Source organism: Physeter macrocephalus, unplaced genomic scaffold, assembly GCF_002837175.3.
Source record: "Physeter macrocephalus isolate SW-GA unplaced genomic scaffold, ASM283717v5 random_308, whole genome shotgun sequence".
Taxonomy (NCBI): Eukaryota; Metazoa; Chordata; class Mammalia; order Artiodactyla; family Physeteridae; genus Physeter; species Physeter macrocephalus.
Genome location: NW_021145650.1, coordinates 22,057 through 47,728, shown reverse-complemented (window position 1 = coordinate 47,728; position 25,672 = coordinate 22,057). Strand labels below are relative to the sequence as shown.

Sequence of the window (25,672 nt, the reverse complement as noted above, 5' to 3'; positions counted from 1 at the left end):
AGGGCTTGAACCCGTGTCCCCTGCATTGGCAGGCGGATTCTTAACCACTATGCCACCAGGGAAGCCCCTTGCATTGTATTTCTATTGGAAGGTGCTGTTCTAGATGTCTCAGGGTGACTTTCAGCAATCCTGAGGTGAGTGAGTGGCCAAGATGTGAAAATACCAGCAGGATGGGTTTAACACACCAGCATCCCTTGGGAAGTCTCAGAAATAGGTGCATCAGGAAAACCCCATAGAAGATTGGCTTGGGCCACATTAGTTGGGTATAAAAGGGAAGAATGACCTCAGAGGGCTGGACCCATGGGCTAAGTCCAGGAATAAGAGAACTAGTGATTTTCATTTTGCAGTGGCCTTTGAAAATGGCTGCGTCAGAACATCTGTCCGGAAAACCCAAGATGGGGCAGAGGGGTAAGAACCCCCCAGGTGCATTCCAAAGTGCTTGGAAGTGGCTTCTAGGTGTAGCAACCAACTAGGTGGTTCTATTTTAGAGCCTCGGGGGTTTGTTTACAAAGACCCTGTTAGATCGTGGTATGTTGTATGGATTTTATACCATGGGTCAAATCATAAATACCCGCGTGCAACAATTCCATATTACGAGAACATGATATTACTGAGGGCAGTGGACACAGTCGGTGCTCTGCCCAGATCCTTTTCTGGCCCATTCCCCAGCTCTTGTGACTCTGCTGCTAAAAACTACAGCTGTGGAGAATTCCCTGGTGGTCCAGTGGTTAGGACTCTGTGCTATCACTGCTGCCAAGAGCACAGGTTCAATCTTTGATCAGGGAACTAAGATCCTGCAAGCCATACGGTGTGGCAAAACCCAAAACAAAACAAAACTACAGCTGGATGATTGCCCATAGGCTACGGGTGCCCCCTTGCCTGTTCAGAGAGCCAAAGTCCCCGTAGCTAATGACCGACTCGTGTAGGTACACGAAACTCGGCCTCCAGATGGAACAACTGAGCTGCCACTTATGCTCTAGAGCTCTCCTGTGACCAGGCTGAGGCTACATCTGAAATCACACTCTCGGCTTCTTCCCGTTCCTGGTCCTGCTCCCTCCACTCCCTTCCTGGTTTCTCCTGGAGGCTCTTCCTTAATAAGTCACTTGTTCCCAGATCCTCACCTCGGACTCTGCTTTTGGGGAGCCCCACCAGAAACACTGTCAGACTTTATTGTGGGTGTTGGTCTTGACCTTGGGTGGTGGCCATTTAATACACACCTACTGAATGCGTGTGGGATTCCAAACCCTTGAGATACCCTTGCTGAGAGCCCTGACCCTGTGTGCAGAAGGGCAGGGGCTGGAGGACCAGGAGAGGGCCCGCATATGGCCTGCCTCCTTCCAGGCCGTGGCCGTGAAGCAACCATGAACATCACACCAACAGCCACATGACTTCCCATCTGACCATTTATTTTCTGGCTGTTAACTCAGGTTCTTCCCCAAGCATCTTTTGATCTCCAGCATGGCCTCTCATCCAGAAAGCTGAAACTGTGCCCCGCTTCTTGCCATCTTCATGATACCCCCTGCTCTCTTACACAAAATATTTCAAAATAAAGATTGAAACAGGAACTTAGCTGAGTTTTGCAACACAGAAGTGTATTCTAGGTCTACATTTATAGAAAGTGGTGGGTGGGGAGGAGTGATGATCCAGTGGGGGACTGGGGGAGATGTCCACGCCAAGGGTAGTCACACGAGTGGACAAGCAAGATGGGAATGAGGCAGTCCTGGGGGCTCCAGAATCATCAGAAGTTACTGACTTATTGATGGGGAGAGCCTTAGAAAAATCTAGAAACACACACTGTCTCCACCCGGGAAGCACTCACTTCCCTTTAAGGCAGACTAGAAAAAACTGAAAGAAAGCCCCAAAACCCACATTAACCAAACACACACACACATACACACACACACACACACACACACACACACACACACACACACCCCAAAGTCTAAGTCTCCAGATAAACATCCACAAATAGGCACTTGGTGTCTTCAGCTCTGGGGTTGGAGAGATCTGGGGCTTTGGCCCCCAAAGGCAGGAGCCACTGTCCCCAAAGAGGGGGACAACAGCTTCTGAAGGCCCTGGGGTCTGATATGTTAGGTGGTACTGGCCCAGCTGGATGGGAAGGAGGACTGTTTAAAGAAGACCCAACCCCCTCATTTCACTGAGATAGCGACTTGCTGGAAGCTCTGTGTCCTGTGCATTTCCTGAATATAGCGAATTGATATTTCTAAAGAGCACATCACTGAAAGGGCAAATGCTGGCCATTTAAGTGTGGGCATCTCAGGTTGGGAACTGACTGGCTCCATGAAGCAGGGGCCAGATGCCGTTTGCTACTAAGCACTGTGTCCTCGGGGCCCACCACTGTGCCTCGTACTTAGGAGGCATACAATATATGTTTGTTGAATGAGTGAATAATCCAAGAAGAAAATCCCATTCTCCAAGAATACAAATTTACAACCTTTTCATTGGTTATATATCAGTTCCTCTCTAACCCTCAAAGTGGAATTATAATTCACTTATTCTCCTGAATCAGCTGGCCTTAAAGGAATTTTTTTTTAGCTGAAACTGAGTCTTTTCAGTTGGAGACAGAGAATGAATCTGATTATGTCCAAATGAGAGGGTCTTCAGCAAATGCACTGAGAAACTTCAATGGGATAATCAATCTGTCTCTAAGGCCAGCAGCTGGCCCAGAACTGGCTGTTCAGGCTGGAGGTTAGGACAGGGTCTTTATGTGTTGGATCTGAGGTCTGGAGAGGAGGGGCAGGTCTTTCATTGTGTCCTGGGGGAAGGTCTGAGCCTGGCTGGTGGGGAAGAAGTCCTTGTCTAGCTGTCTGGAGAGACGGCATTGGAATAGGAAGTAGAGGCTGTGAGAGGAGGGAGGTCAGGGACTAGCCAGAGAACCCAGCAAGAGAAGATGGATATGGCTCACCCTGGGGCATCTTTATACAGTGAACTCTCAGGCCACAAGGATGCTGGTGTGGGGAGAAACCCCCAAGCATCTGGGAGAGCCTGGGTCCATGAGAAAGAAGAAGCATAAGAATCTTGTAAACAGAGAAGGCTGCTCTGATAAAATCCACTTCCAGGGAAGGTTCTAAGCTCACTTACTGGACCCTCAGGGAGTCTAAGTCTAAGGAGGCTAGCCAGCGGTGTCTACACTGCAGAGGGAAAGCCAAGGGGATTTGACAGAGGCTGTTAAGGAATGAATCATCGGGGGTGTCCAGGTGGCCAAGGGAGGTGAATTTCAAAGGATGATGACAGTTCAAGGTACATCTGGGGTTCCAGAATCCCTTTGCATGCCATCTACCTTGACCCACAAGGCACGGCTACAGGGACAACTGGTCATGCCAGAACCTCCTTCCCTTCTCCCCTCATTCAATTTCGGACAAGAGACTGAAGATTCTTTGAGGAAGGGTTTGGGTGAAGCGGTTTTTGTTTTGTTTTGTTTTTCACGTCAGGGCTATACAGACACTGGCCAAATGTCCAGCTATTTTCAGGAAGGACAGCATGGAGGCTCAGGGGGTGACTTCGTGGACCCTGAGGCCCTTCTGAGGGAAGGCAAGGAAAGGCCCCTCAGTGGCGGCCTCCAGTCCACGTCCGGCAGGGGGATTCTCCTGGGGTGCGAAGAGTCTGGAGAACTCAGGGAAGGAGGGAGGTGCCCAGGCCCCTGTAGTGTGAACGCTGACGGTCAGATTTTCTCCTTCTTCTAATACGAGCGCCTGACTCAGCTCTGGTTGCTGGGCATCCACTTCAAACACGGCGATCTTGAGTAAACACCTTGCCAGCCACACAACTAGATGAAGAGCCAGGCCGCCTCCCCCCACTGAGGCGCCTTTCTTTTAGAGATCTTGATTGCTTTTGATAACCAACCATTTGGGCCACCTGCCTTTTTCCTCTTTCCTCGCTTTAGATTCCCACTGTTACGCTTTACATTCACCAATAAAGAGTGAGCTCTCAAAATCCTAGGCCCTCACCCTCAACTGCCATAAAAGCAGAACCCCAGTTCCATGGGTTCTCTCTCTCTCTCTCCCCATGACCTCACTGTGTGGCCCCAGGTGTGCCAGGTAATTTCCAGGTCCTGTAAGTAAAAATAAAATGAAAAGTAATAAACGCTTCCCCCCCCAAGTTTCCTGATAGTTATTGCTGAAGGGCATTTTGCAATCATAATAAAAGCCACAAGGGTTGGTCCAGCCTCAACACTGGTGGTTGATGGGCTGTGACAGGCACATAGCAGCCCCCCGCAGGTCAGGGTACCATGTGCCACCACTTGAAGGTGAAGGGCTTCCTGCGCACGTTGGTGCCGCAGTGCACCTCCCCCAGAAATTTATGGTAGGCGGAGATGTCATCCACGAAGGTGCAGCAGAGGCCCAGGGGCTCCAGCAGGGAGCGCACATGTGTCTCCAGGCAGCACACCTCCTCAACCTGGGGCCCGAATGGCTTGGGGATGCCCAGGTCCTTGTTGAGCACGATCATGTTCACCTGCAACAGGGAGGCGGGGGCCACAGCTTCGTTTAGTGAGCACCTACTACTCCCCGCCCTGTTCTAAGCTCACTGAAGCCTCCCAACAACCCTATGAAGTAGGGATTGTGATTGTCCCCATTTTACAGATGAGGAACTGAGGCTCTGGGGGGCTAAGCAACTCATGCATGGCAGAGCTGAGTGGAAAACCAGGCAACCCACCCCTGTATTATGTGTATGCCCATGCATGTGCATGCGGGTCTATATGTATGCATCAGCGTGTGCATTGCACGCATGCGTATATGTGTGTTTTCATGTGTGTACATGTGTGTATATATGTATCTATGTGTGTGTGTATGTGTGTTCTAACCTCCTTCTATCACAAAGAAGACTCTCCTCTATGATAACAAGAATCCCTCCTGTCTATAAAGGCCTTTTTAATTTACAAAACACTCTCCAATCTGTTAAAGGATCCCCCAGGACCCCAAGGGGCAGCTAGAAGAAGGATATCACCCCAGAAGGGAATGAGGCCCAGAGAGGGCGAGTGCTTGGGGTGGGTGGGAGGCCACACAGCAACTCAGCCAGGACTGGGACCCGGGCCTCCTGACTGGACAGCCTCAGCCGAGGGGTCCCTCTGGATCTGGCTGCCCCTGACTGGCCTGGATGAGGTTTGGGGTCCAGAGCACCTCACCATGTTTGGGAAGAAGGCTCTGGCCTGGCGGTCCTCGTCCATCTTGAAGAGGGCAGGCAGGTCGATGATGTCCTGCTCCGTCAGCCCCAGCTCCTTCTTAAGGATATCGCGGTTCCAGTCCAGGCAGCGCTGGGCGACGGGGAAGAAGGGAGGGCAGGCGAGTGAGGGGACACCCCTGCCACCTTTGTCAACCTCACCCCTGCCTGCAGGGGACCCGGCACTCCAGGGAGAGCGTTAACCTCACCTCGGCACTCCAGCACGCGCCGACCTCTCTGGTGCCCCTCCCACCAGTAATGGTAGTAATAAAGAGAACGAGAGAGAAGATTACAGAAATAATACTAGAAGATCCCAGAAATAACACTAGTGAGGGCTCATTTACTGAGCACCGCCTACTACAAGCCAGACCCTGTGCTAAGTGCTTGCTATGCAGTATCTCATTGAATCCTTAGGCTGTCCCGTGTGGTGAGAATAACAGTGACAATGATTTTGATTAATAATAATTAAAACTAATATGTACAAGAACCCCAAGTGTTCTGTTCTAAGTGCTTTACATACATTACTTATTTAAGCCTCAACCTCATGAGGTAGACACTATTATTAGCCCCTTATTAGAAACTCTACCCAAAATGTAGAGTCCTTAGCGAATTGCCCAAGGTCCAACTGCCAAAACGAGGGGCCATGATTTGACCTCAGATCTACCCAATGCCAAAAAATGTCCACAGAGGGGAGTTACAATAAAGTCAACTTGCAAATAGCCAGTGAGGCATTATGTGAACTTTGGGAAACTCTGCAGTTGCTTCTACAGCATCCACTCCACCCCTCCCCTTGAAATGTAGCAGCCAGTTATTGGGTTGGGTTGACTACACCCTCCCTTCCTGGTGACAGCTAATTAGAGGACCCTTGCCAGTGCTTCTTTGCTCCCGTGATTGGTTCAAGGATGGGCTATAAACCAGGATTAAGGGAATCGGTATATGGAATTCCCCTGGCTACAATAATTGGTTCAGGTTGGCACAATCAGTGAAATGCAAAGCTTTTGTTTAATTGTTGGCGGCACAGACCTCCCTCTCTGTGGATGGGGTGCTGGATGGATGTGAGACCTTGAACTGTTGCAGCTCTACTCCTGTCATGAGGGCACCTGTAGAGCCCAAGAAGTGCAGAGAAATGGGGCTGGAGCCCTGATCAACCTGTGCCTGAAATCCATATCACTGCTGGACTTCCTACTCATATGAGTCAATTAAGCCATTTTAAAAAATCAGTTTGAGTTTTAAAATTTAAACTTGATACTCTAAATGTGCCCATGCAGGGCTTCCTTGGTGGCACAGTGGTTGAGAATCCGCCTGCCAATTCAGGGGACATGGGTTCGAGCCCTGGTCCGGGAAGATCCCCCATGCCACGGAGCAACTAAGCCCGTGCGCCGCAACTACTGAGCCTGAGTGCCACAACTACTGAAGCCCGTGCACCTAGAGCCCGTGCTCTGCAACAAGAGAAGCCACCGCAGTGAGAAGCCCACGCACCACAACGAAGAGTAGCCCCTGCTCGCCGCAGCTAGAGAAAGCCTGCGTGCAGCAACAAAGACCCAAAGCAGCTAAATAAATAAATAAATAAATATGCCCATGCAAATAAAGAGAGATCTAATTCAACTAAACATGACTCTTGACTGGTATCTACTTCTGGATACAATCTTTGAGATTTAGGGACTCAAAAGGTGGGATTCATCCATAGATAGAAAACTTCAGGGATCTCTGATCCCCTAAAACAAATAAAAATTCATGGCATGTGTTTACATATGAAATTTTCTGGAGAGCAGGTTTGTAGTTTTCATCATATTTTAATGAGTGTGGGTCTCCCCCAAATGCTGTGGGCTCTAGCCTTACAGAGCTCTTGGCTCTTTAGTACAGCCTGATGCACCTTCCTTCCCAGGTCTCCTGTCTGCTTCTAGCCTCCACTGACCTGCACATCCCAGCTTTGTCACCCCATTCAGCCTCCGGTTTAGAGGCGTAAACCAGGAAGGCTGGACCGAATGCTTGTTGAGGCCCTTCCCTCTGTCATGTGCCCTGAACCCTTGGCCATTCCCTATGGAAGCCCCAAGGATGTGACAGGTGCCATTGGTCATAGCCTTGTCCCTCCCACGGGCCCCTGCCCCGCCCTCACCTGGAAGTACTGGTTCTCCTGCACGAGGCTCTCATTGGACAGAATCTTGTTGATGGTGATTCGCTTGCTGCTCATTCCGCCCAAGCCTGTGGGGGTCAGAGGACAGGGGACAGTCTAGCTTTAGGTGTCCAGCCTGGGCGCTCCCCTTTGCCAAGGCCCCCAGCTTCTGGGCTAACTCTTAGGATGAGGGAGAGGGGCTGGGACAGGCTGGGGCACAGGAGGGCAACCCCAGGGGTAACTCCTTTTCCCAGGTTGGCCATGTCACCTGGGCCAGGGAAGGGGTGGCAGCTGTCTTGCTCTCTCTCTGGCCAGAGGGTAGGGTGGCACAAGGAGCCTGCTTCTAAGGATAAGCAGCAGACCAGAGGGAGTGTGGCAGAAGCAGGATGCCAAGGGGTGTCACCCTTCCTGTTTTCCAGACCTGCCTCATGCTTGGCCCTTGTCCTGGTCTATGCCTGCATCTGCCTCCTATTCCATCATGACGGCCCACGTGGCTTCTGGCTTGATTAGTGATACCTAATGCTCGTGGAGCGCCTGCTATGTGGCAGCTAGTCTTCTAGATATTTACATGGATTAACTCAATAATCCTCCCCAAATTTCTATAAGGTAGCTTCCAGCATTACAGATGAAGAAATGGAGGCACAGAGAAGTTACCTGACTCGTCCAAGGTCTTACAGCTAGTGGCAGAGCCCGTAAGCAGACCAGGCAGTCTGATTCCAGAGCCTAAGCTATTAACTCTTTTTTTCCCTGCCTGATGCTGGTCCACTGTGTTTCCTAGTCTTGTAGCTTGTTAGTGGCAAAGAGATCGGTGCTGTTGCACCCTGTACCTGAGCTGTCTCCACACCACCCCTTGGACCTATTTGTACAAAGACAATAGTTCCTATATCCTTATGGGTAGCTTTGAGGGGTTAATATAGAAAGAAGCCTCCAGAAAGTCAAGACTCATGCCTGCCAATCTAAAAAAAATTTCCTATCGGTGGGAATTAAAAAATGACAGTGGTCTTAAGTTGCTCTCGTCCATCCCAGACACCAGTCACTATCAGGAACACTGCCTTTAGACATGGAGGGTGGTAATGTATGTAAGTATCAACCAGCCTTAGGGATGCAGACTTTGGGGAGCAGGTGGATTAGAGATGCCAACCTGAAAAGTGTCAGAAGGGAATGTCGGAAGAACACGTAAGAAATTGTCATGGCCTCTCTAACCTGGCTCACTGTCTGCACCTGATCAGCTTTGCCTCTTTCCATGATTAATTTAAGAGCAAAGCTCATCCCAGTCTGTCTATCCCAGTTATGTGGATGTCTAAATTAAGCAGATGATTTCTCACTCCGGGACCGACGGTGATGATGTCTGACTGTACGTCACGTCTGTCGACTCCCACTTTTCTTCCTACCCCGCAAGTGCATTATGTACATTCTTCTCTATCTCCCTTTCGAAAACACAAGCTCCTCGAACACAGATTGCGTGTCAGTTTTGAACCATTTAACTCTCCTTGGGGTCTGGTGCCATTTGAAGTATCCACTAGGTCCCGAAGAAGCACTAGGCGCTGTTGACGATCCTAAGGGACAGCGGGCAGCTCCATGGTCCCGTTGGCCACAGCGAGGGTCACAGAGGCCAGGGCTGCTTCCCACCACGGTGACCTCACAGCCCCGGAGCGGGCCGGGTGTCCAGGAAGTGGAGCTGGGTGTTCAGGGACAAGGCACTCATCTGCCCTGTCCTCCCAAGGGTCCCCCTGGGGGCTCAGCTCCCTGCTCCCTGCCAAGGCCCCGCGGGCACTCACCCTTGAACATGATGGCCTCCCCGTGGCCCTTCTTCTGCTCCTCTCGGAAGAGCTTGTAGCAGGCCGAGGTGCTGGCCAGGAGCATCCGGAATTCCTGTGAGAGACCATCCGGAGGGCCAGTGTCAGCAGAGAGGAGGTGGCCAAGAAACCCCCCCGCTCTCAGCACCCGGGGTCCCACCTGCATATTGTCTCAAGCCACTCCCTGCCGAGCAAAGGCCGCCTGGCGGGGTTTTCTCTATTTCACCCTTCCTGCTATAGTAATCCCTCCACCTCAGCAATGCCATCGAGTCAAAGCTCAGAGTCAAAGGTGACCTTGGACAGAGAGGAAGAGCTTCTCCAAGTGGCCAAGAGGCCAGGCCATTTGCACCAAATTTCCAGGGTTTGAAGTTGCAGCTGTTTCTTTTCACTTCTTGGGAAATCAAAGAACCTCCTTCCAGAGCCCCAAGCCCATACCCCATTGCTCTCTAGAGCATCATGGCCAGTACAGTAGCCACCAGCCCTGTGGGATTATCGGACACTTGACTTGTGGCTGGTCTGAGTTGAGATGTGCTAAGAGTAAAATACACACCAGATTCTGAACACTTAGTATAAAAAAAGAATGTAAAATCTCTCATGAATAATTTTTATAATGACTACATGCTGAGGTGCTAATATTTTGGATTTATTGGTTAAACATTTACCTGCCACAGCAACAACGTACAAACCAGCTTCAGCCTACTTCCTTCTTCCTCTCTGCGGTCTGCTTCCTCTAGATACCCCTCTCTGTTGACAAGAGCTGGTAGTACAGGGGTTCTGCACTATCCTATTCACTCCAGCCTCAGGGGCCAGCTCACCTTTGTGCCTGGGATGGGGACGAATGTCATGAACTCATCTACATGGCCCACGGTCAGCCAGTCCGAGTAGAGCTCCACGGGTGCCTGCACCTGCTGGGCCTGCAGGAAGTCCCTCACCACCTTGGTCATCCTCCGACCACCAGACCTGGGGTGGGGTTGGGGAGGAGACAGTTCTTCAGAAGGTTGCCCACTGTGCCTGTCTCACCAGCGGGTCTGCAGGAGGAGTTCAGCCTCTAGAATCTAGCCTGGACCCAGAACAGCATTGGCGGAAAAGTCATGGGAAGGAGCCTGAGTTGCAGAGACCCTGGAACAGGAAGAAAGGTGTTTGAGCCCAAGGGGAAAAAGGAGGAGTTAGCTGTAGCCATGGTCTGTGTGAAGAGCACAGAGCCCAGTCTTTGGCCGCTGAGGGTGTCAGTAGGTGTAAGAAGCCAGCTTCTGTGCTCAGGGATCCCTCATGGACTGCTGGAGGGGGCTAGGACACAGGCATGATTCCAAAAATCTTCCCTAGCCTATGTAACTCTTTGCTGTTAATTTCTCAACTTCAGTCATTTCAAGTGACACCTCTTCCAGGAAGCCCTTCCTGACTTCCACACTCCCTGAGGTCTTCAATCTCCCCATTACCCTTATACTATAACCCAAAAACCTCACAGTGGCCAACAAATGCCTCTGTGATCTGGCCCCTGCCTGTCCCTCCCACCTCATCTTCCTCCCTTCCTCCTTGTTCTGTTTGCTCTAGCCACATGCTAAACTTGTTACCAAGGTTTTGTCCTTTCTATTCCTTCTATCTGGAATGCTCCTTCCCTTTGATCTTCCCATGGCTGCTTCCTTCTCCTCCTCTGAACCTCAATTCCAAAGTCACTTCCTCAAAACCACAAAAGCCAAAGTGCCCCTGCCCCATCACTCTTTATCATGTACCCTATTTTATCTTCTTCATTGCACCTATTAGCACTCAGAAGTATCTTATTTACTTGCTTGCTTCCATGTTTATTGTCTATACTGCCTCCACCCCTAATGGAAAACTTCCCGAGAGCTGGGACTTTGTATGTTTTGCTCACTGCTGTCTCCCCGCAGCCCAGAACAATACCTGGCACAGAGAAGACTCTCAACAGATATTTGTCTCTAAGAAGACCCCCCGTGAACACCCCTAAGGGGGTTAGGGACCCCTCCTTGGGTTTCCCTGACTCTGTATAATTCTATCACTGTACACACCCTCTGTTTCATGTCTGTGATCTCCACCATCTCCTGGAAGGTGGGGGCTGGGCTTCATGTTTGGAACCCCATATCTGACATAGGGCTTGGTGCCTGGCTGGTGCCTGGGAAATACCTGCTGAATGGCTGAGTGACTGTTGAGTGGAGGGAGAAGGAGGGCAGGGTGAGCAAATGGTCAATGTCTGTGTCAGTGGCCTCCCGCAGAAGGTAGAGAATCCCATGTGGCTTATAGGGACTTGGTGCTCAAATCCTGGCTGGTCCCATATGTGCAGGTTCCTGGCAGCCCTTTTGTGACGTGAGGACCCACAGTACTCACTCTCTCCCCAGCAACCGCACTAAGGAAGAATCTGCCTTTTCATCGACTGGTGGGTGACCTGGGGAGGGAGTGATGGTGTTGTTGACAGGCCAGGGAGCCAGGGACTCAGGCTTTGGGGCAGAGCCATGTCTTCTCATGTGTCTTTTGTGAATGGGCACCCTCGAGGATTTGTTGGTGTGCTCCCACTGATCCTCTTTTGGTACTCCTTCTCTGAACTCCTTCATCCCTTCCCCACTTTCTTTATAATCTCATTATATTCCCTCCCATTTTGGGAAGGGGGTTATCTATTTACTTTTGTATTAGGTCCTAATTCATACTAACATGTAAAGGCTAACTTGGTTTTCTTTCCAGGAGTGTCTGTATCTTGTCAGAGAGTCATGGGAGAGGTTAATTCTCCCAGCCACTCACTCCATGTATGAGCAACCCAGTCTGCTCCTAAAGGGAAACAATAACTCCCCCCGCCCCCACCCCCCCCACTGCCCACAGGCCCACCCTGGCTTCTCTTACAGAGGAAAGCTGCTCCCGATGAGGATCCGGCCCAGGGGGTATGTCTTGCCATTCACGGTCACTGGCGGACTGACCTCTAGGTTCCCAAAGGAATCAAGGCTGGTGACAGACTCAAAGAGGGGCTCCCGGGTCACGTAGCCAAAATCTGGGCCCTGGGCAAGAGACACCCATCATTAGTCTCTTGCGGCCAGGAGCCCTTAGCCCCAACCCAGCCACCCTCTGATGACCACTTTTCACTACCTTTGGTCTGGCTCTGTGGGCACTTAGCTTCTAGGGGGGTCACCCATGCTCTTCTTATTCCCACTGATGAGCAGGACCCTGGCATGGGGAGGCTGAGTTTGTGAGCATGTCAGCATGAGTGTGAGAATGAATGTGAATATATGAGTGTCTGCGTGTGTGTATACATCTGGGTCTCTGGGTGTGCCTCTATTTCTTAAACGCGGAGACATATTGGTGATTTCTGGATTGGTCCTCATTTTGTGCTATTGACATCCCCACTCATCTCTTAATGTGAGCAAGAAATGGACCTTTGCTGTTGTCAGCTATTGAGATATGGGGGCTGTTTGTTACTGCAGTCTTACCAAGTGAAAGCTGACCAATACACGCAGGAATGGCAGATATGTAGCACATACACCATCCCAACCCATTCCCAACTAACCATATTTATTCACGGAGCCCAGACATAGCCTCAGAATCCTTCTTGCCACAGAGCTCCAACAGACTGCAGTTACATGATATAAGCCCAGTGACGCCCCCTGAATTTTAAGTTTCTTTTCATGATTTTTTGGTTAAAAAGTAGGGATCTTGCTTGGGAGCTTGCACTGGGGCTGGAACTAAGCTTGTCTGACAAAAATCCTTGCTAATAAAAACCAAAGAGTGAGAAGATGTGGCTTATCCTGGCCCAGCTTAGAGGCTCAAGGGACAGCTGTGCCCAGTAGGGTGAATGGCTGCAGCTTAGTGCTTTCTCGCCTATGAGCCCCAGATGGCAAGGTGAGACTCGCCAGAGGCTGGGGCAGCTGGGGCTTTACAGCCTCACATGGGCAGGCAGGCATGCAGCACAAAGCTGGGCTTGGCCCAGGCCTCCAGGAATAATGCAGTCTGGGGGCCTTGGTACCAGGCCAGCCTGGAACACTGAAGGCAGGTGGTGACCCGGGAAGAAGAGTAAGAGAAGGATCTGAGAGGCCTTGGTTCTCCTGCCTGCTGGCTTGTTTGACTACCCCTCATGTTGGAGGAAGTGGACAGTCCTCACCGAGGACAGTGTCTAGGGCTGTGGAATGAGAACCAGAACAGCAGCTAATAATAGTCATTGTATCAGGAGCAGCACGGATGCCTTATATAATGCTTTCAATCTTCACAATAAGCCTGTGAGATGGATACTGTTTCTATACCCATTTTGCAGATGAGCAAACTGAGGCTTGAGGAGGTTAAGGTGCTTGCCCAAGGTCACATTGCTGCTAAGGGACGGAACTGGGACTCAAGGCCAGATCTGTCTGGCATTCCAGAGCTTTGTGCTCACACCACTGGCTCTGCCATCTCCCTGTGATGAAGGGACTAGGTTAGTGAATGTTCTCAAGAAGCAGGTGTGGACCTGGCAAAGGGTTGCCTCTGAGCAGCCCTGATGTCTCACGGGAGGCTGCCCTGTGTGTGACCTTGGCAAAGCCACCTGATCTACCCAGTCTCTGTTTCGTGTTCTGTTCAAGCCTCCCCCTGCCTGTTCAGGGTGGAAGGTGAGGACAAAGATGACTGATTTTGGTTCTGTCCTCATTCAGTTGGTTGTTGAGGGCATAAAAGGAGAGTGGTAATGACCTCTAGACTCGGGGGTGGGGGTCAGATTGCTTTTTAAAAAACTCATGAACTGAAGAAAATCACAGATTTAATGAGCTTTGAAGTTGGAACCATGCTTTTCGACAATGGCTTAACTATAATTTTCCTCTTTGAAACTTATTTTGCTGTAAGTTGGAGGTGGGGCAGTGTCAGGAGTCAGGCCTCTGTCTCCCATAGCTCTCATTTCCCATGAGAGAACTCTCCATGTTTTGGAAAAGCATCAGTTATCAGAGCAGGAAAGGATGTTAGAGATTATTATCCCAACTGACCCATTTTTCAGATGAGAAGATGGAGGCAACAGACTAATTTGCAGTAAACTGATTTGCCAGCGGTGCCCAAGGCCTCCCGACCACTCTGTCCTGTAAGAGTCCCAGGATTGTGCCCTCCCCCATCCCCTAAGGTGGTCCTCAGCATCTCACCAGGAGCTGCTTCACTGGGAAATCCTTCAGGTTTCCGTCTCTGGGGGAGTCCAGAACCACAGGGAAGCCTTTGTGGGGGGCCTCGATGTAGCCAAACTCGATTTCATCCTGTGGGGACACCGGGAAGAGCTATCAGACGAGCCCAGGGGGCCACCAGTGAATACTAGCCAGCCTCCCCAATTCTCCTCCCAAGCACGTGATGGCAGTGGTTTCTTACATATCCCTCCTTAGATAGTCTCTGCACATCCCCAGCATGTCTGTACTCATACTGACCCCATTTTTAAAAACATAACTGCTAACATCTGTATACATTTTCCTGCAAGTAACACCTTAACTGGAAGTGCATTCTTTATTTATAGGTTGGCTTCTTTTTAGCTGATGTATAGTACTCCACAGAAAGGCTGTCCAATCATATGGTCACCCCCCTTGCCCCGTGGATGGACATGTAGGTTGTTTTACAGTCTTCTGCTACCCTAAGAAGCTGCAGTGAATTACCTTGTACGTTTCTGTCCCTGTGTACACGTGCACGTGTGCTCTGAGGACAGAACTCGCATACGTGGAGCAGCTGGGCGCCAGGGCATTGACATTAAGCTGCCTCTTCTTGCCTGATCCCTGGACCATGTCCTTCCCAGCTTGGGGCTCCTTACCTGGATCCAGCGATCTCCCCGGTTCATGTACTGGAAGCAGACCTTCAGTTCACAGTTGGTTTTCTCAACCAGGTTCTTTACCTCTTTCAGGAACAGGTAATTGTCCTTCATGCTGAGAAGTGTAGGAAGAGGGGGAGGCCAAGAGGGAGGTTGAGGAGGGATGAGGGCCAGCCACTGAGGTGGCAACAGCAGTTGGCATCTCTGGGCTGCGCTGGGCAGATGAGGCCACATCTGTGTTCAAAGGCACCTTTGCAAAGGCCACTGGAGTCAAGGGCCAAGCAAACTCATCCCCTCATGCAGTGCTTACCAAAGTCATGAGCAAACAAAACGAGGAGGGGAATTCTCACCCTCACCTGCCCCAAAGCCTTACATCTCTGACTCCCCAGATTAACAAGGAAGAGCTATGCCTAGCATGGAGGCAGGGGATGGGTCCAGGACAGCAGGGGTGTGTGGCCAGGTGGTGTGGCCAGTATCACCTGCAGGCACTTCTTTCCCCTGCTTCTCATCTCGCGGTAGCTGTCTAGCACATAATAGATGCTCAGTTAAAGAATTGCTGGATGAATAAGATGAGCTGAATATCCATTGTAGAGAAAGGTTCCTGACTACATGGTATGGGCCAAGAAGATATGGGAAAGAAATGCTACCTATTATTTTTAGAGCACAAAAACTCTGTGCCAGGACCTTGGATGAATACTTCACCTGCTTCATCTCACTTAATCATCACAGTGACACTGTGATGTGAGCGTCTCAGAGAAACAGAGGCACAGAGAGGCCAAGTGAGTTGCTCAAGGTCACACAGCTGGTAAGTAACAGAGCATGATCTGAACTCAGGTCTGTCTGCCCCTGAAGCCCCAGCTTTAGCCACTCTCTGCGCTGTGCCTAATGCTCACCAGCACACAAACACCGACAAAGGAGGCAGGATGTTGGGGGTCATGATCCACGGAGCAATCCGGAATGTCACGGTGTCCGTGAAGATGGGTGTCAGGGGGATCTCCTGGGCGTGGGAGAGAAGAGGAGGGGATCAAAAAGTCTTGTCAGGGTGCTTTTCACTCCTGCCTAACAAAGTGGGTGAAACCGATAACAGTAGTACCTTAGGGAGCACTTACGGTGTGCCAGGTCCTATTTTTACATGTGCGATTTCATTTCTGCCTTACAATAGCCCCAGAGGGTAGATAGTATTATAGTCCTTGTTTTATAGATGGGGAAACCAAATCACACAGCTGTCCAAGGTCACATGGTTAGTAAGTGGTAGAGCCTGTATATAAGCCCAGGCAGTCTGGCTGCCGAGCCCATACTCTCAACCACTGTCTGATCTCGCCGCATCAAAGTTCTCTTCCTGAAATCGGCTCACACGATGGCTGAGCCAGCCCCGGCCTTCCTCTGTTTTTGCTCTGGGCACCTTGCTCTTTTCTATGTGTGAGTGCTATAATGTTACTGGGGGAAATTTTGATATGTCCACATTGTCTCCCTCCCTGCCACCCTCCCTATCCCACCCCTCTCATGGTCACAAAGCACATTGTTCTTTAAGGAAAGGTTTGGGAAGCTTGCCTGCAACTTGAAGGAAGGTGAGATATGATTCCTTTGCATGGCTGGCTTTGGAAAGCTACAGGAAACTGGCCCCTGCCCTTGGTGGGGAGGATGGAGGTGGACTTTCCTGCATGGGTCTGCCTTTTTAAAAAAATTATTTACTTATTTATTTGTTTGTTTATTTATTTATTTATTTTTGGCCACACTGCACGGCATGCAGGATCTCAGTTCCCTGACCAGGGATCGAACCTGTGCCCCCTGCAGTGGAAGCGTGGAGTCTTAACCACTGGACCTCCAGGGATGTCCCCCGGGGTCTGCCTTTTGAGTGTCCGCTGGAGGGGGCCAATCTGAGAGACCCTGATGGCCAGGTTGCTCCAGGCACTGGGGGAGCAGGAGAAGCCCTCTCCCCACCCCCTCCTGTTAGCTCTGCTTTTCCTGCCTTTCCCTTTTCCCAGCGACTTGAGGCTGCTTTGTGAATGAGATCTCACAAGCTTGTATGCTCACAGCTACCCTGGGAAGCAGCAGTATTTGTCACTTCTGTTTTCCAGATGGGGCAAATAAGGCACAGGGAGTAAATTCACTTGCCCAATGTCTCATGGGCTCAAACCTGGGCCGTCTGACTCGAGAGCCCCTCTCATAAATCTAAGCGAGACCTAGCTTCACCTTCGGCAGAGTCCATGTCCTCCTGCCTCAAAGCGGTCCGAGGATGAAACTGGGGAGCAAACCCTGTGTCTGAGAGGGCAGCCAGGTCCCTCCCTATATCCGAACAAAGCTGGGTGGGCCTGAGGGGTAGGGGTCTGGGGCTACAGTTTTTGATGAGAGGTCCTTGTGGGCAGGACACATCCTAGGCTGGGGGGTGGGGGGCTTCTCCTCAGGAGGGGAAGGTGCTCTCCTTCTCGTCCAGTTTCCCAAAACCAAGAGCAAAGGTGGGTGAGATGTCTGGCCACAGGGAGGGGACATGTCCTGTGACTGGGATTTGGGGTTCGGCCTGTGGTCAGAGTTGGTAGAACCCACAGCTAGAGTGTGGGACCAGGCAGGGAGGGAAGAAGAGGGCACACTTGTGTGGCCTACTTTGCTTCTTGCGCTAACCATTGGCACTCTGTGCCTCAGAACTAGGCCCGCTCTCTGCAGGGAGGAGGACAGACCAGGCACAGGCATGAGGTAAGAAAAAATCACCTGGAGAGAATCCAGGGGAGTAGCTACAGTAAGGAGGATCCCCAGAGCAGAGCTCAGAGGACGCTGGCAGACACATGTGGCTGGTGGGGCATCACCACCAGGTCTCCAAGCCTGGACCCCCTCCCCTTGGAGCTTTGAGGGGAGTAGAGCATACTGGGGACCCCCCGGGAGTGGCCCTCTAGAAGGAGCCCCACCTGGCCCGCAGGGCAGCCCCTCCTGGTAGAGGCCCGGAGCCCTCACCTCGGCCATATACTCCAGCAGGCTGACGTGGATGGAGACCAGGCCCGAGAAGCCCTCGTCGGGAAAACGTAGGCCTTCCACGAAGAACAGCAGCTCGGCAGAGCCGCCCGTGTACTTGACCACGTGGTAGAGCTTCCGGCGGCCCAGGATGTGGATATAACGCTGGCCGAAAAACGGGTCTGGAGGGAGAAGGACCAAGGTCAGGCCCCACCCACAACCGTCCGTGGGGCGGGGTCACTGATGGGGGACGCGATGGCAGAGTAACCTGTCCTCTAGACACAGAGAGAAAAGCACAAGCAGAAAATGCCACCAGAAGGGCCGTGGCCTGGTCACCTTCCCAGCACTGTAGGGCCCTAGCCATGTGGCACGCAACCAGACACCCTTTCTGGCTTCTGGCTTCCTTGCCTATTAAGTGAGCTAACTCTCCCAGGAAGGGGACATGAAATGATAGCAGCTGAGGCCTGGGCAGCCAGTGGTGTCAAGGAAGGGAATTATTGTTCCCATTTTACAGAGGAGGAAACAGTCCCAGAAATAAGAAATGGCTTGTCCGGAGTCACATAGCCAGTCAGTGGCTGAGCTGGCACTCAAATCCCTGTCTAGTTCTGAACCCCGACCTCTCCTCTCCTTTATATAAATAAAACACCAAAGTGCCCATCTGTGCCCCAAATTCTCCTCCATATAATGCAAGCCACATTGGCGTGTGGGTCTCTGGCTGCATGTTTTCGTGGCTGGTTTCTCCCACGCTCCTGCCCCACTGAAACCACCCAGCTCTTCACAGCGCTGTTCCCTCTGCTTGGAAGAGTTATCTCCCTCCTTCTTCAGGCCTTGATTCGTGTCACTTCTGGGAATCGTAGCCAGATCCCCCAGAGACCAAGCCAGGTGCTCTGTCTGGAGTTTCCGCAGCCCCCGTCCTTCCCCATCACAGCCTTTAAATAGACATGATCTCAGTGTTTAGTTGTTGGCTCTGAGAGACTGTCACCTGCATGGGGGCTGAGACAGGCCCGGTCCAGGGCAGGTTGTAGTTCATAAATATCTACTGAATGAACCAATGGATCCCACACCACTCCCCGTGGGAGAATTTTCAGGCCAATTTAGAGCACATGTATTGAATTACTACTCTGTGACCACATGGACAAGGACCTCTGGGGGACGCAGAGATGGGCAAGACGCAGCCCCTCTGTCTAGGAGCAGTGCTCAGCCGATGATAAGATGGCACAGATGTGGGAAGCGTCATAGTAGAGCTACGGGGTGAGAGAGCCCGTGGGGTTACTGGGGTGAGGAGGGCAGGGGAAGGGAGGCGGGGTGGGAGGCGTTTGAGCAGAGAAAGGCAGCCTTTGAGATGCCCCTGGGGGCGGCAGAGGTGGGGTGCAGTGAGGAGAGGAGATACTTGCATTGCCCAAGGCATGGAGGTAGGACCCTATGCAGTTCCAGAAGGAGTTTCTTTATGCCCTGCAGAGCTGGAAGGGCAGAATCAGGCTCAGCTTAGTACTGTTGTCAACAACAATGGGTATGATTATCGACCAGTCACCTGAGGGCTAGAGCACGTAACTAGAACAGTCCTGGCATGAATAGGGTGCTTGATTAAAACTTGCAAAATGAACGGAGGAACCAGCAAAGCCCAGGCTCAGGATGGTTCCTCACGTAGGACAATGTGCTCAACTAGACCCTGGTTATACATCTCATTATGGGTGGGTTACCTTAGTGGTTATGACTTCCAGAGTCAGAGAGATGCGGGTTCAAGTACCTCTCTGGCTTACAAGCTGCAAAACCTCAGGGAATTCACTTAACCTCCCTGAGCCTCAGTTTACTCATCTGTTAAATGGGGGATAATAACACTTATGCCACAGGGTCCTTGCAAGATAAAATGACAGCATCAGGAATTGAGGTAAGCTCGGTAACCTCAGCTGGGACTTGCTGGTATTACTACTATGAGAGCCCATGAATGTGTCAGCACACCCCTTACTGCAAAATTCATGACCTCTTCATTGAACGGCTTAGGAACAGTAGGCAAAGAAAAATACCTCACCTCACCTTCCCTTAGGTGGGCCCAAGAAATGAGGCATATAGACTCAGACACTGGGTGTCCCAAGGAACAGCTCAAGACAGAAGGTGAAGTCCTTCTCACTCAGAAAAGACGACATATGCCTTGTGTCCCAATCGCTAAGTAGATCCAGATGGCTCTGCATAATTTAAAAAATTCTCCCCCAGGCACCCAGCCCTCCAATGTCCACTGTCCCAGGTTGCACTTGAACTGGTGCTAGGAAAGAGGTCCTCAGGCCTGGAAGCTGACTTGTCTTTGCAGAAAACTCGAAAACTTTCCCAGGGCTCTGGGCAGCTAGGTGGTGTGTGTGTGTGTGTGTGTGTGTGTGTGCGCGCGCGTGTGCGCGCGCGCGCTCCACCTGGGCCTGGGAGGGTGGGGGTCTGGCAGGGGAGCTGGGCCAGATGGAAGGATGCGTTCTTGCCCATCTGCATGCAGTTTTTCCCCCTCTATGGCCTGCAATTTACATGTGCCTCTCTTTCTGGTGTCTTGGGCCAGCTCTAGGCAGATTGATGACTTGGTGGGAACAATCCAGCCACTGTCCCGAGGAGCCTCCTTCCCCCATCCCCCGTCCCAGCTGGGTGCAGTCCTGCCTGAGTGTGACCAACTCTCCCTGCAGGAACCAACAATGACCCGCTACTGAGCAGCCCACATGCCTCGGGCTGGGCCCTGCCAGCCGCCCTGACTTCTCCTTAGCCCCAGGCATCGGCCCCGCAGGCTGGCACGTGGCATAACCCTTCTGGTCACTTTGCAGCCATTCCACCTCCCAAGGAGACTCTTTGATAGTGTGACCATCTGTCCTGGTTTGCCTGGGATGGAGAGGTTTCCCGGAATGAGGGATTTTTAGTGCTAAAACCAGGAAAATCCTGGGCAAACTGGGACAAGCTGGTCACCGCACCCTTGTAGGAAGAGGTCAGGTCCCAACTTTGGGATCCTGAGGCAGAATCTGAGGCTGGAGCACAGACACCTGGGTCTTCCTAACAGCACTGGAGACACCTGACCACTGCAATCATTATACAGTAAGTCCCCTACATACGAACCTTCAAGTTGCGAAATTTCAAAGATGTGAACGTGCGTTCCATCAATATCAGGCGTAAGTGAAACTGCAGCTTGCCCTCGGATTGTGTTAGTTGGGTACCTAGGTTAACTTCGTTGGACTTATGAACAAATTGGACCTACGAACGCTCTCTTGGAACAGAACTCGTCCGTATGTAGGGGACTTACTGTAATTAATAATCATAATAATAACCCCCCAAAAGCAACAAGTGCCATCTATAGAGAGTGTTCCATGGCCGGCTACTGAGTGCTGACACATGTTCCTTATCTAATCTCTATCACCAGCGGGAACTGTCAGGCCTCTCCTTAGCCCCACGTCACATCACAGAAGAGGAACCCAAGGCCTGGGCTGGTAAGTAGACTTGCCCAGATCCAAGATTTGAACCTCCTGGGCTCTAGAGCTCCCTCTCAGGGTCCCTCAGCCTCCAGCCCAGCCCCCTGCCCTTGGGGGACACAAGTGACGCATGACATTCATGTAACACAACATATTCTTACCCACAGGTGTACATGGATTTTGACAAAACCCCCAAATGCCTGCATGGACGAAAAGGAAGAAGAGGAAACTGTACCACAGTTGAATTATTTTTCATCCGGCTCTTTAGTGTGGCACTGAGTATTCACCCAGGATTCCAAATGTGTGGGAAACTGATGATTCTGGTATCATTGCTGCATCAGTAACACTGGCCCTCCCCCCACATTGCAAGATGGCGGCCCAGATAACAGCATCTCAAAGCACTCCCAGCAGTGGTTCCTCCTTTTCTTGTCTGCTCAGGACCCATCTCGATGGCAGTGAGGGAGAGGGATGTGATTAAGGGCCAGATCTCAATCCACTGCCATCAACAAAAAGACGCTCTAGATAATGTCCAGGTGTCACTAGCAGCAACAGGTTGAGTGTCACAATACGACACAATGTGGTCGAGAAGCCGAGATCCTGCTTGTACCCTTCCTGTCTGGCCGGCAGCCCCATCCCCCATGGCAACCCTGGCCTGGACAGGGTAAACATCAACATCTCCGGCCCGCTTCGGCGACGGAGCCAGCCCGACTCTGGGGACATTCCAACCTGCGTGAGGTCACTGCCCGAGCCCAGGATGGATCAGGAGGAGGACTGGCTTCGGGTGGCAGCCGGGTCCACTGCTGTCCTGGCGAAATCCCTCCCTGAGGTGAGGGTCCAGGGCCACTGGACCTCCAAGTCCTCATGGCGACTGCTCTTAGTGGGCCTGGTCAGAGGAGGGCCCCAGAGCTAGGCTGGAGACCCTGGGCCCCCCAGAGAGCTGGGCATGCGGGGGAAGCCTCACCCTGCACCACAGCAAACGATTTTGCGGAGACAGCTTTTTAATACATAAGTCAGACCTTGACGGTCACTTGCTTAAAACCTTCTAACGGCTTTCCAGTGCACTTGGAATAAAATGCAAGCCCTCTCTGCATGCGCTGGCCCCTGCCCAGTTCGGTGGCCTTGACTCCAACACATCCCCCTCCTCTTGGTCTTCTGTCTAGTCCTCCAACACTGGTTCTCGCCTCTGGGCTTTGTATGTGCTCTTCCCTCTGCTTACAACCCTCTCCCCTCAGCTCATGAACGGCTGGTTCTTTCTCATTGTTGCTTTGGTTCTCAACTCAGATGTCGCCTGCTCGGAGAGGCCTTGCCGGACCACCTAGGCTAGCGGTGCCTCGCCTCTGCCCCTGCCGTTCTCTACTGCTTGGTCTGTGTCATCTCCTCCAATTGCGCTTTCCGTTATGTTTCCCTCATCAGACCATCTCCTTCCCGAGGGCAGGGTGTGATGGCAGAGTTCACCCAGGGATCCCGGCGCTGAGACCAGCACCTGGCACTAAGGGGGCTCAACACCGATTCACAGAAGGAACGAGACAGAGCAGGCAGCTGCGAGGATTAGCTCCATGGCGGGAGCACGTTCCTGACTCGTTGGGGACCCAGGAGGCCCTGTCCTTGGCCAGAGGAGCAAGGGGTCCGCTCCTTGAGGGTGCCCACAGCATCATCACGGGCTCTTTAAAAGTCAGGGGCAGTTCTCATGTTCAGAAAGTCTGAGATGAGCAGACAACACCTGGTGGGGGTGGGAGGGAGTGGGTACCTGCCTCAGGTATCATGAAGGTGATGTGATTCTGGGAAAGATGGACCTCAAAAGCCCTTCCTCCCCTGGTTCACGTGGAACTCCTTTGGGTTCCACATAAGTCTGTCACTGCCAACTCCTTTGAGGGAGGAGAGATCTATCCCACGGGTCCTCCTGACTTCACAGGACAACGGTGGTCCGGGTTACCATTACCAAGAAGCCAGTGCTGGCCCTCTCCAGTCACCTGCACCTGTGACTACTAAGGGGAGGGGTCTGGGGAGCCTTAGAGGGAGGAGCTGGGCCCCCGAGGGGTATCTCAGAGAGCACTGACTAGATGGGAACTGCAGGAGGGCCAGGCTTGGGACACTCACTCTCCACGTAGAACACGCCCACTTTGTCTGAGTCCGACATGGAAATGTAGAGAACGATCTCGTATCCGGTGGGGAGGTGGTCAGGCCCTTTGGTCCGCAGGATCATCTGCGACATGTCCTTGAGGTCTGAGGGGTGGATGCATGAGGAGGTTAGAATTAAGAGAATTGCACTGGGGCGGGGTGGCGGGCTGGGGGAAATGGATGAAGGTGGTCAAAAGGTACACACTTCCAGTTGTAAGATAAATAGTTACCAGGGATGTAATGTACAACATGATTAATGTAATTAACACGGCTGTATGTTATATATGAAAGTTGTTGACAGTAAATCCTAAGAGCTCTTACCACAACTTTGTTTTTCTATTTCTTTAATTTTATACCTATATGAGATGATGGATGTTTACTAAACTTATTGTAATACTCACTTCATGATGTATGGAAATCAAATCATATGTTGTATACCTTAAACTTAGTGTTGTTTGTTAATTATATCTTAATTAAAAAAACAAAGGAGAATTGTGGCTGGAATGTTGGCCTGTTACTTTTATAATCAGGACAAAGCAAACCCCAAATCTGTGTTTTATGAAAAAGCATAGGAAGTAGTTGTCATCTCCAACACTACAGATGACTTCCTATAACCTTTTGGGAACTTTCTTCTGCTTCTTTTTCTACATATGTACAACTTCTTAAAAAACGTGGTTCCAGGGACTTCCCTGGTGGCGCAGTGGTTAAGAATCCGCCTGCCAATGCAGGGGACACGGGTTAGAGCCCTGGTCCGGGAAGATACCACATACTGCAGAGCAACTAAGCCCGTGTGCCACAACTACTGAGCCTGTGCTCTAGAGCCTGTGAGCCACAACTACTGAAGCCCGCACTCCTGGAACCCGTGCTCTGCAACAAGAGAAGCGACTGCAATGAGAAGCCCACGCACCTCAACAACAAAGAGTAGCCCCTGCTCACCACAACTAGAAAAAGCCCGTGCAGAGCAACAAAGACCCAATGCAGCCAAAAATAAATAAATAAAAGAATTTATAAAACGAAACAAACAAAAAAACTTTAAAAGAAAAGAAAACATGGTTCCAATTGAACTATATCGACAGCTTTATTGTCTGTTTTTAGCAGGAGTGGATACTTGGGTCCACCATCCTCAGGAGACCCAAGGTCACACCTCCCTCACCCTTGGCCCAGCCCAAGACTTATCATAAGTGCTTTCATTGCTCCTCCCTGCTCCCCACCCCAAGCTCAAGTGTGGATCCTGTGGTACCTTCCTTGCTGTAGACCTTCTCATCGCTGCAGTCCTCTTTGGGCAACCAGGGTGTGTCTCGGTCACAGTTCACCAGCAGGATGGCTCCCTGCCCCTCAGGGCCCCAGGTCCAGGATGCCTGCATTGGCGAGGAGAGAGGTCAGTGCTGTCTTCTCTCTTCTGACAGATACTCTCAACCCCAGCGCAGACCCCACAGGACACTGGAGAGACAGCCCCAGGATGAGACTCTTGCAGCCACTACCCGGGAATGTAAATTGGTGCAGCCATTATGCAAAAGAGTATGGAGGCTCCTCAAAAAACTAAAAATAGAGTTGCCATATGATCCAGCAATCCCACTCCTGGGCATATACCCAGACAAAACTATAATTCGAAAAGATACATTTACCTCTATGTTCACAGCAGCACAATAGCCAAGACATGGAAACAACCTAAATGTCCATTGACAGATGAATGGATAAGGAAGATGTGGTATAAATAAATAAATAAATAAACAAACATAATACACACACACACACACACACACACACACACACACAATGGAATATTACTCAGCCATTAAAAAGAATGAAATAATGCCATTTGCAGCAACATGGATGGACTTAGAGATTATCATACTAAGAGAAGTAAGTCAGAAAGAGAAAGACAAATACAATATGATATCACCTATATGTGGCCTGCGCTCCGCAGCGGGAGAGGCCACGACAGTGAGAGGCCCGCGTACCGCAAAAAAAAACACACAAAAAAAACACACACGCAAACCACACCGCATGTTTCGCAAGAATCACAAGAACAGAAAGTGACGCGTTAAAACCATTGAAGTGGTCCTTTGTGGGGGAGGAGAATGGGAGTGGGGAATGCAGGATCAAAGAGAACAGACGAATGAATGATGAATGAACGAACAGATGAAAAACTAAAAACAGGAGCGGGGTTGTGCATGCAACATTAAAGATGATATGCCTTGAAGTGGGAATGATTAATGCAATCTTCTGCTCCTGATGGCCAAAAAAAAAAAAAAAAAGGCAAAATAATAAGAGCAAGTGCTTTGGCAGTACTTCCTCTGTGGCAGGACATTCATCCTTTCCACCAACTCTATGAACTGGGTGTCTCCATCCCGTGGAT

The 25,672-nt window shown here is 51.1% G+C and overlaps 1 protein-coding gene across 5 annotated transcripts in view; it reads right to left on the bottom strand.

The window, feature by feature from the left end:
- The window catches only part of LOC102988183 (protein-arginine deiminase type-2), a 51,220-nt gene that overhangs the window by 4,780 nt on the left and 20,768 nt on the right, over window positions 1-25,672 (bottom strand). Inside the window, exons 5-16 of one of the 5 annotated variants that reach the window (XM_028485288.1) lie at window positions 24,554-24,671; window positions 23,293-23,418; window positions 17,768-17,946; window positions 15,715-15,818; window positions 14,825-14,936; window positions 14,178-14,285; window positions 11,935-12,086; window positions 9,903-10,047; window positions 9,070-9,163; window positions 7,295-7,380; window positions 5,144-5,272; window positions 1,395-4,072 (exon numbers count right to left, since the gene is read on the bottom strand). In XM_028485288.1, the coding sequence (XP_028341089.1) occupies window positions 3,971-4,072; window positions 5,144-5,272; window positions 7,295-7,380; window positions 9,070-9,163; window positions 9,903-10,047; window positions 11,935-12,086; window positions 14,178-14,285; window positions 14,825-14,936; window positions 15,715-15,818; window positions 17,768-17,946; window positions 23,293-23,418; window positions 24,554-24,671 (1,455 nt within the window). In that variant the 3' untranslated portion in view covers window positions 1,395-3,970. Of the gene's footprint in view, window positions 1-1,394; window positions 4,474-5,143; window positions 5,273-7,294; window positions 7,381-9,069; window positions 9,164-9,902; window positions 10,048-11,934; window positions 12,087-14,177; window positions 14,286-14,824; window positions 14,937-15,714; window positions 15,819-17,767; window positions 17,947-23,292; window positions 23,419-24,553; window positions 24,672-25,672 lie in introns of those variants that run through there. The other 4 variants (XM_007114553.4, XM_028485289.1, XM_028485287.2 and 1 more) reach the window with 4 other exon arrangements.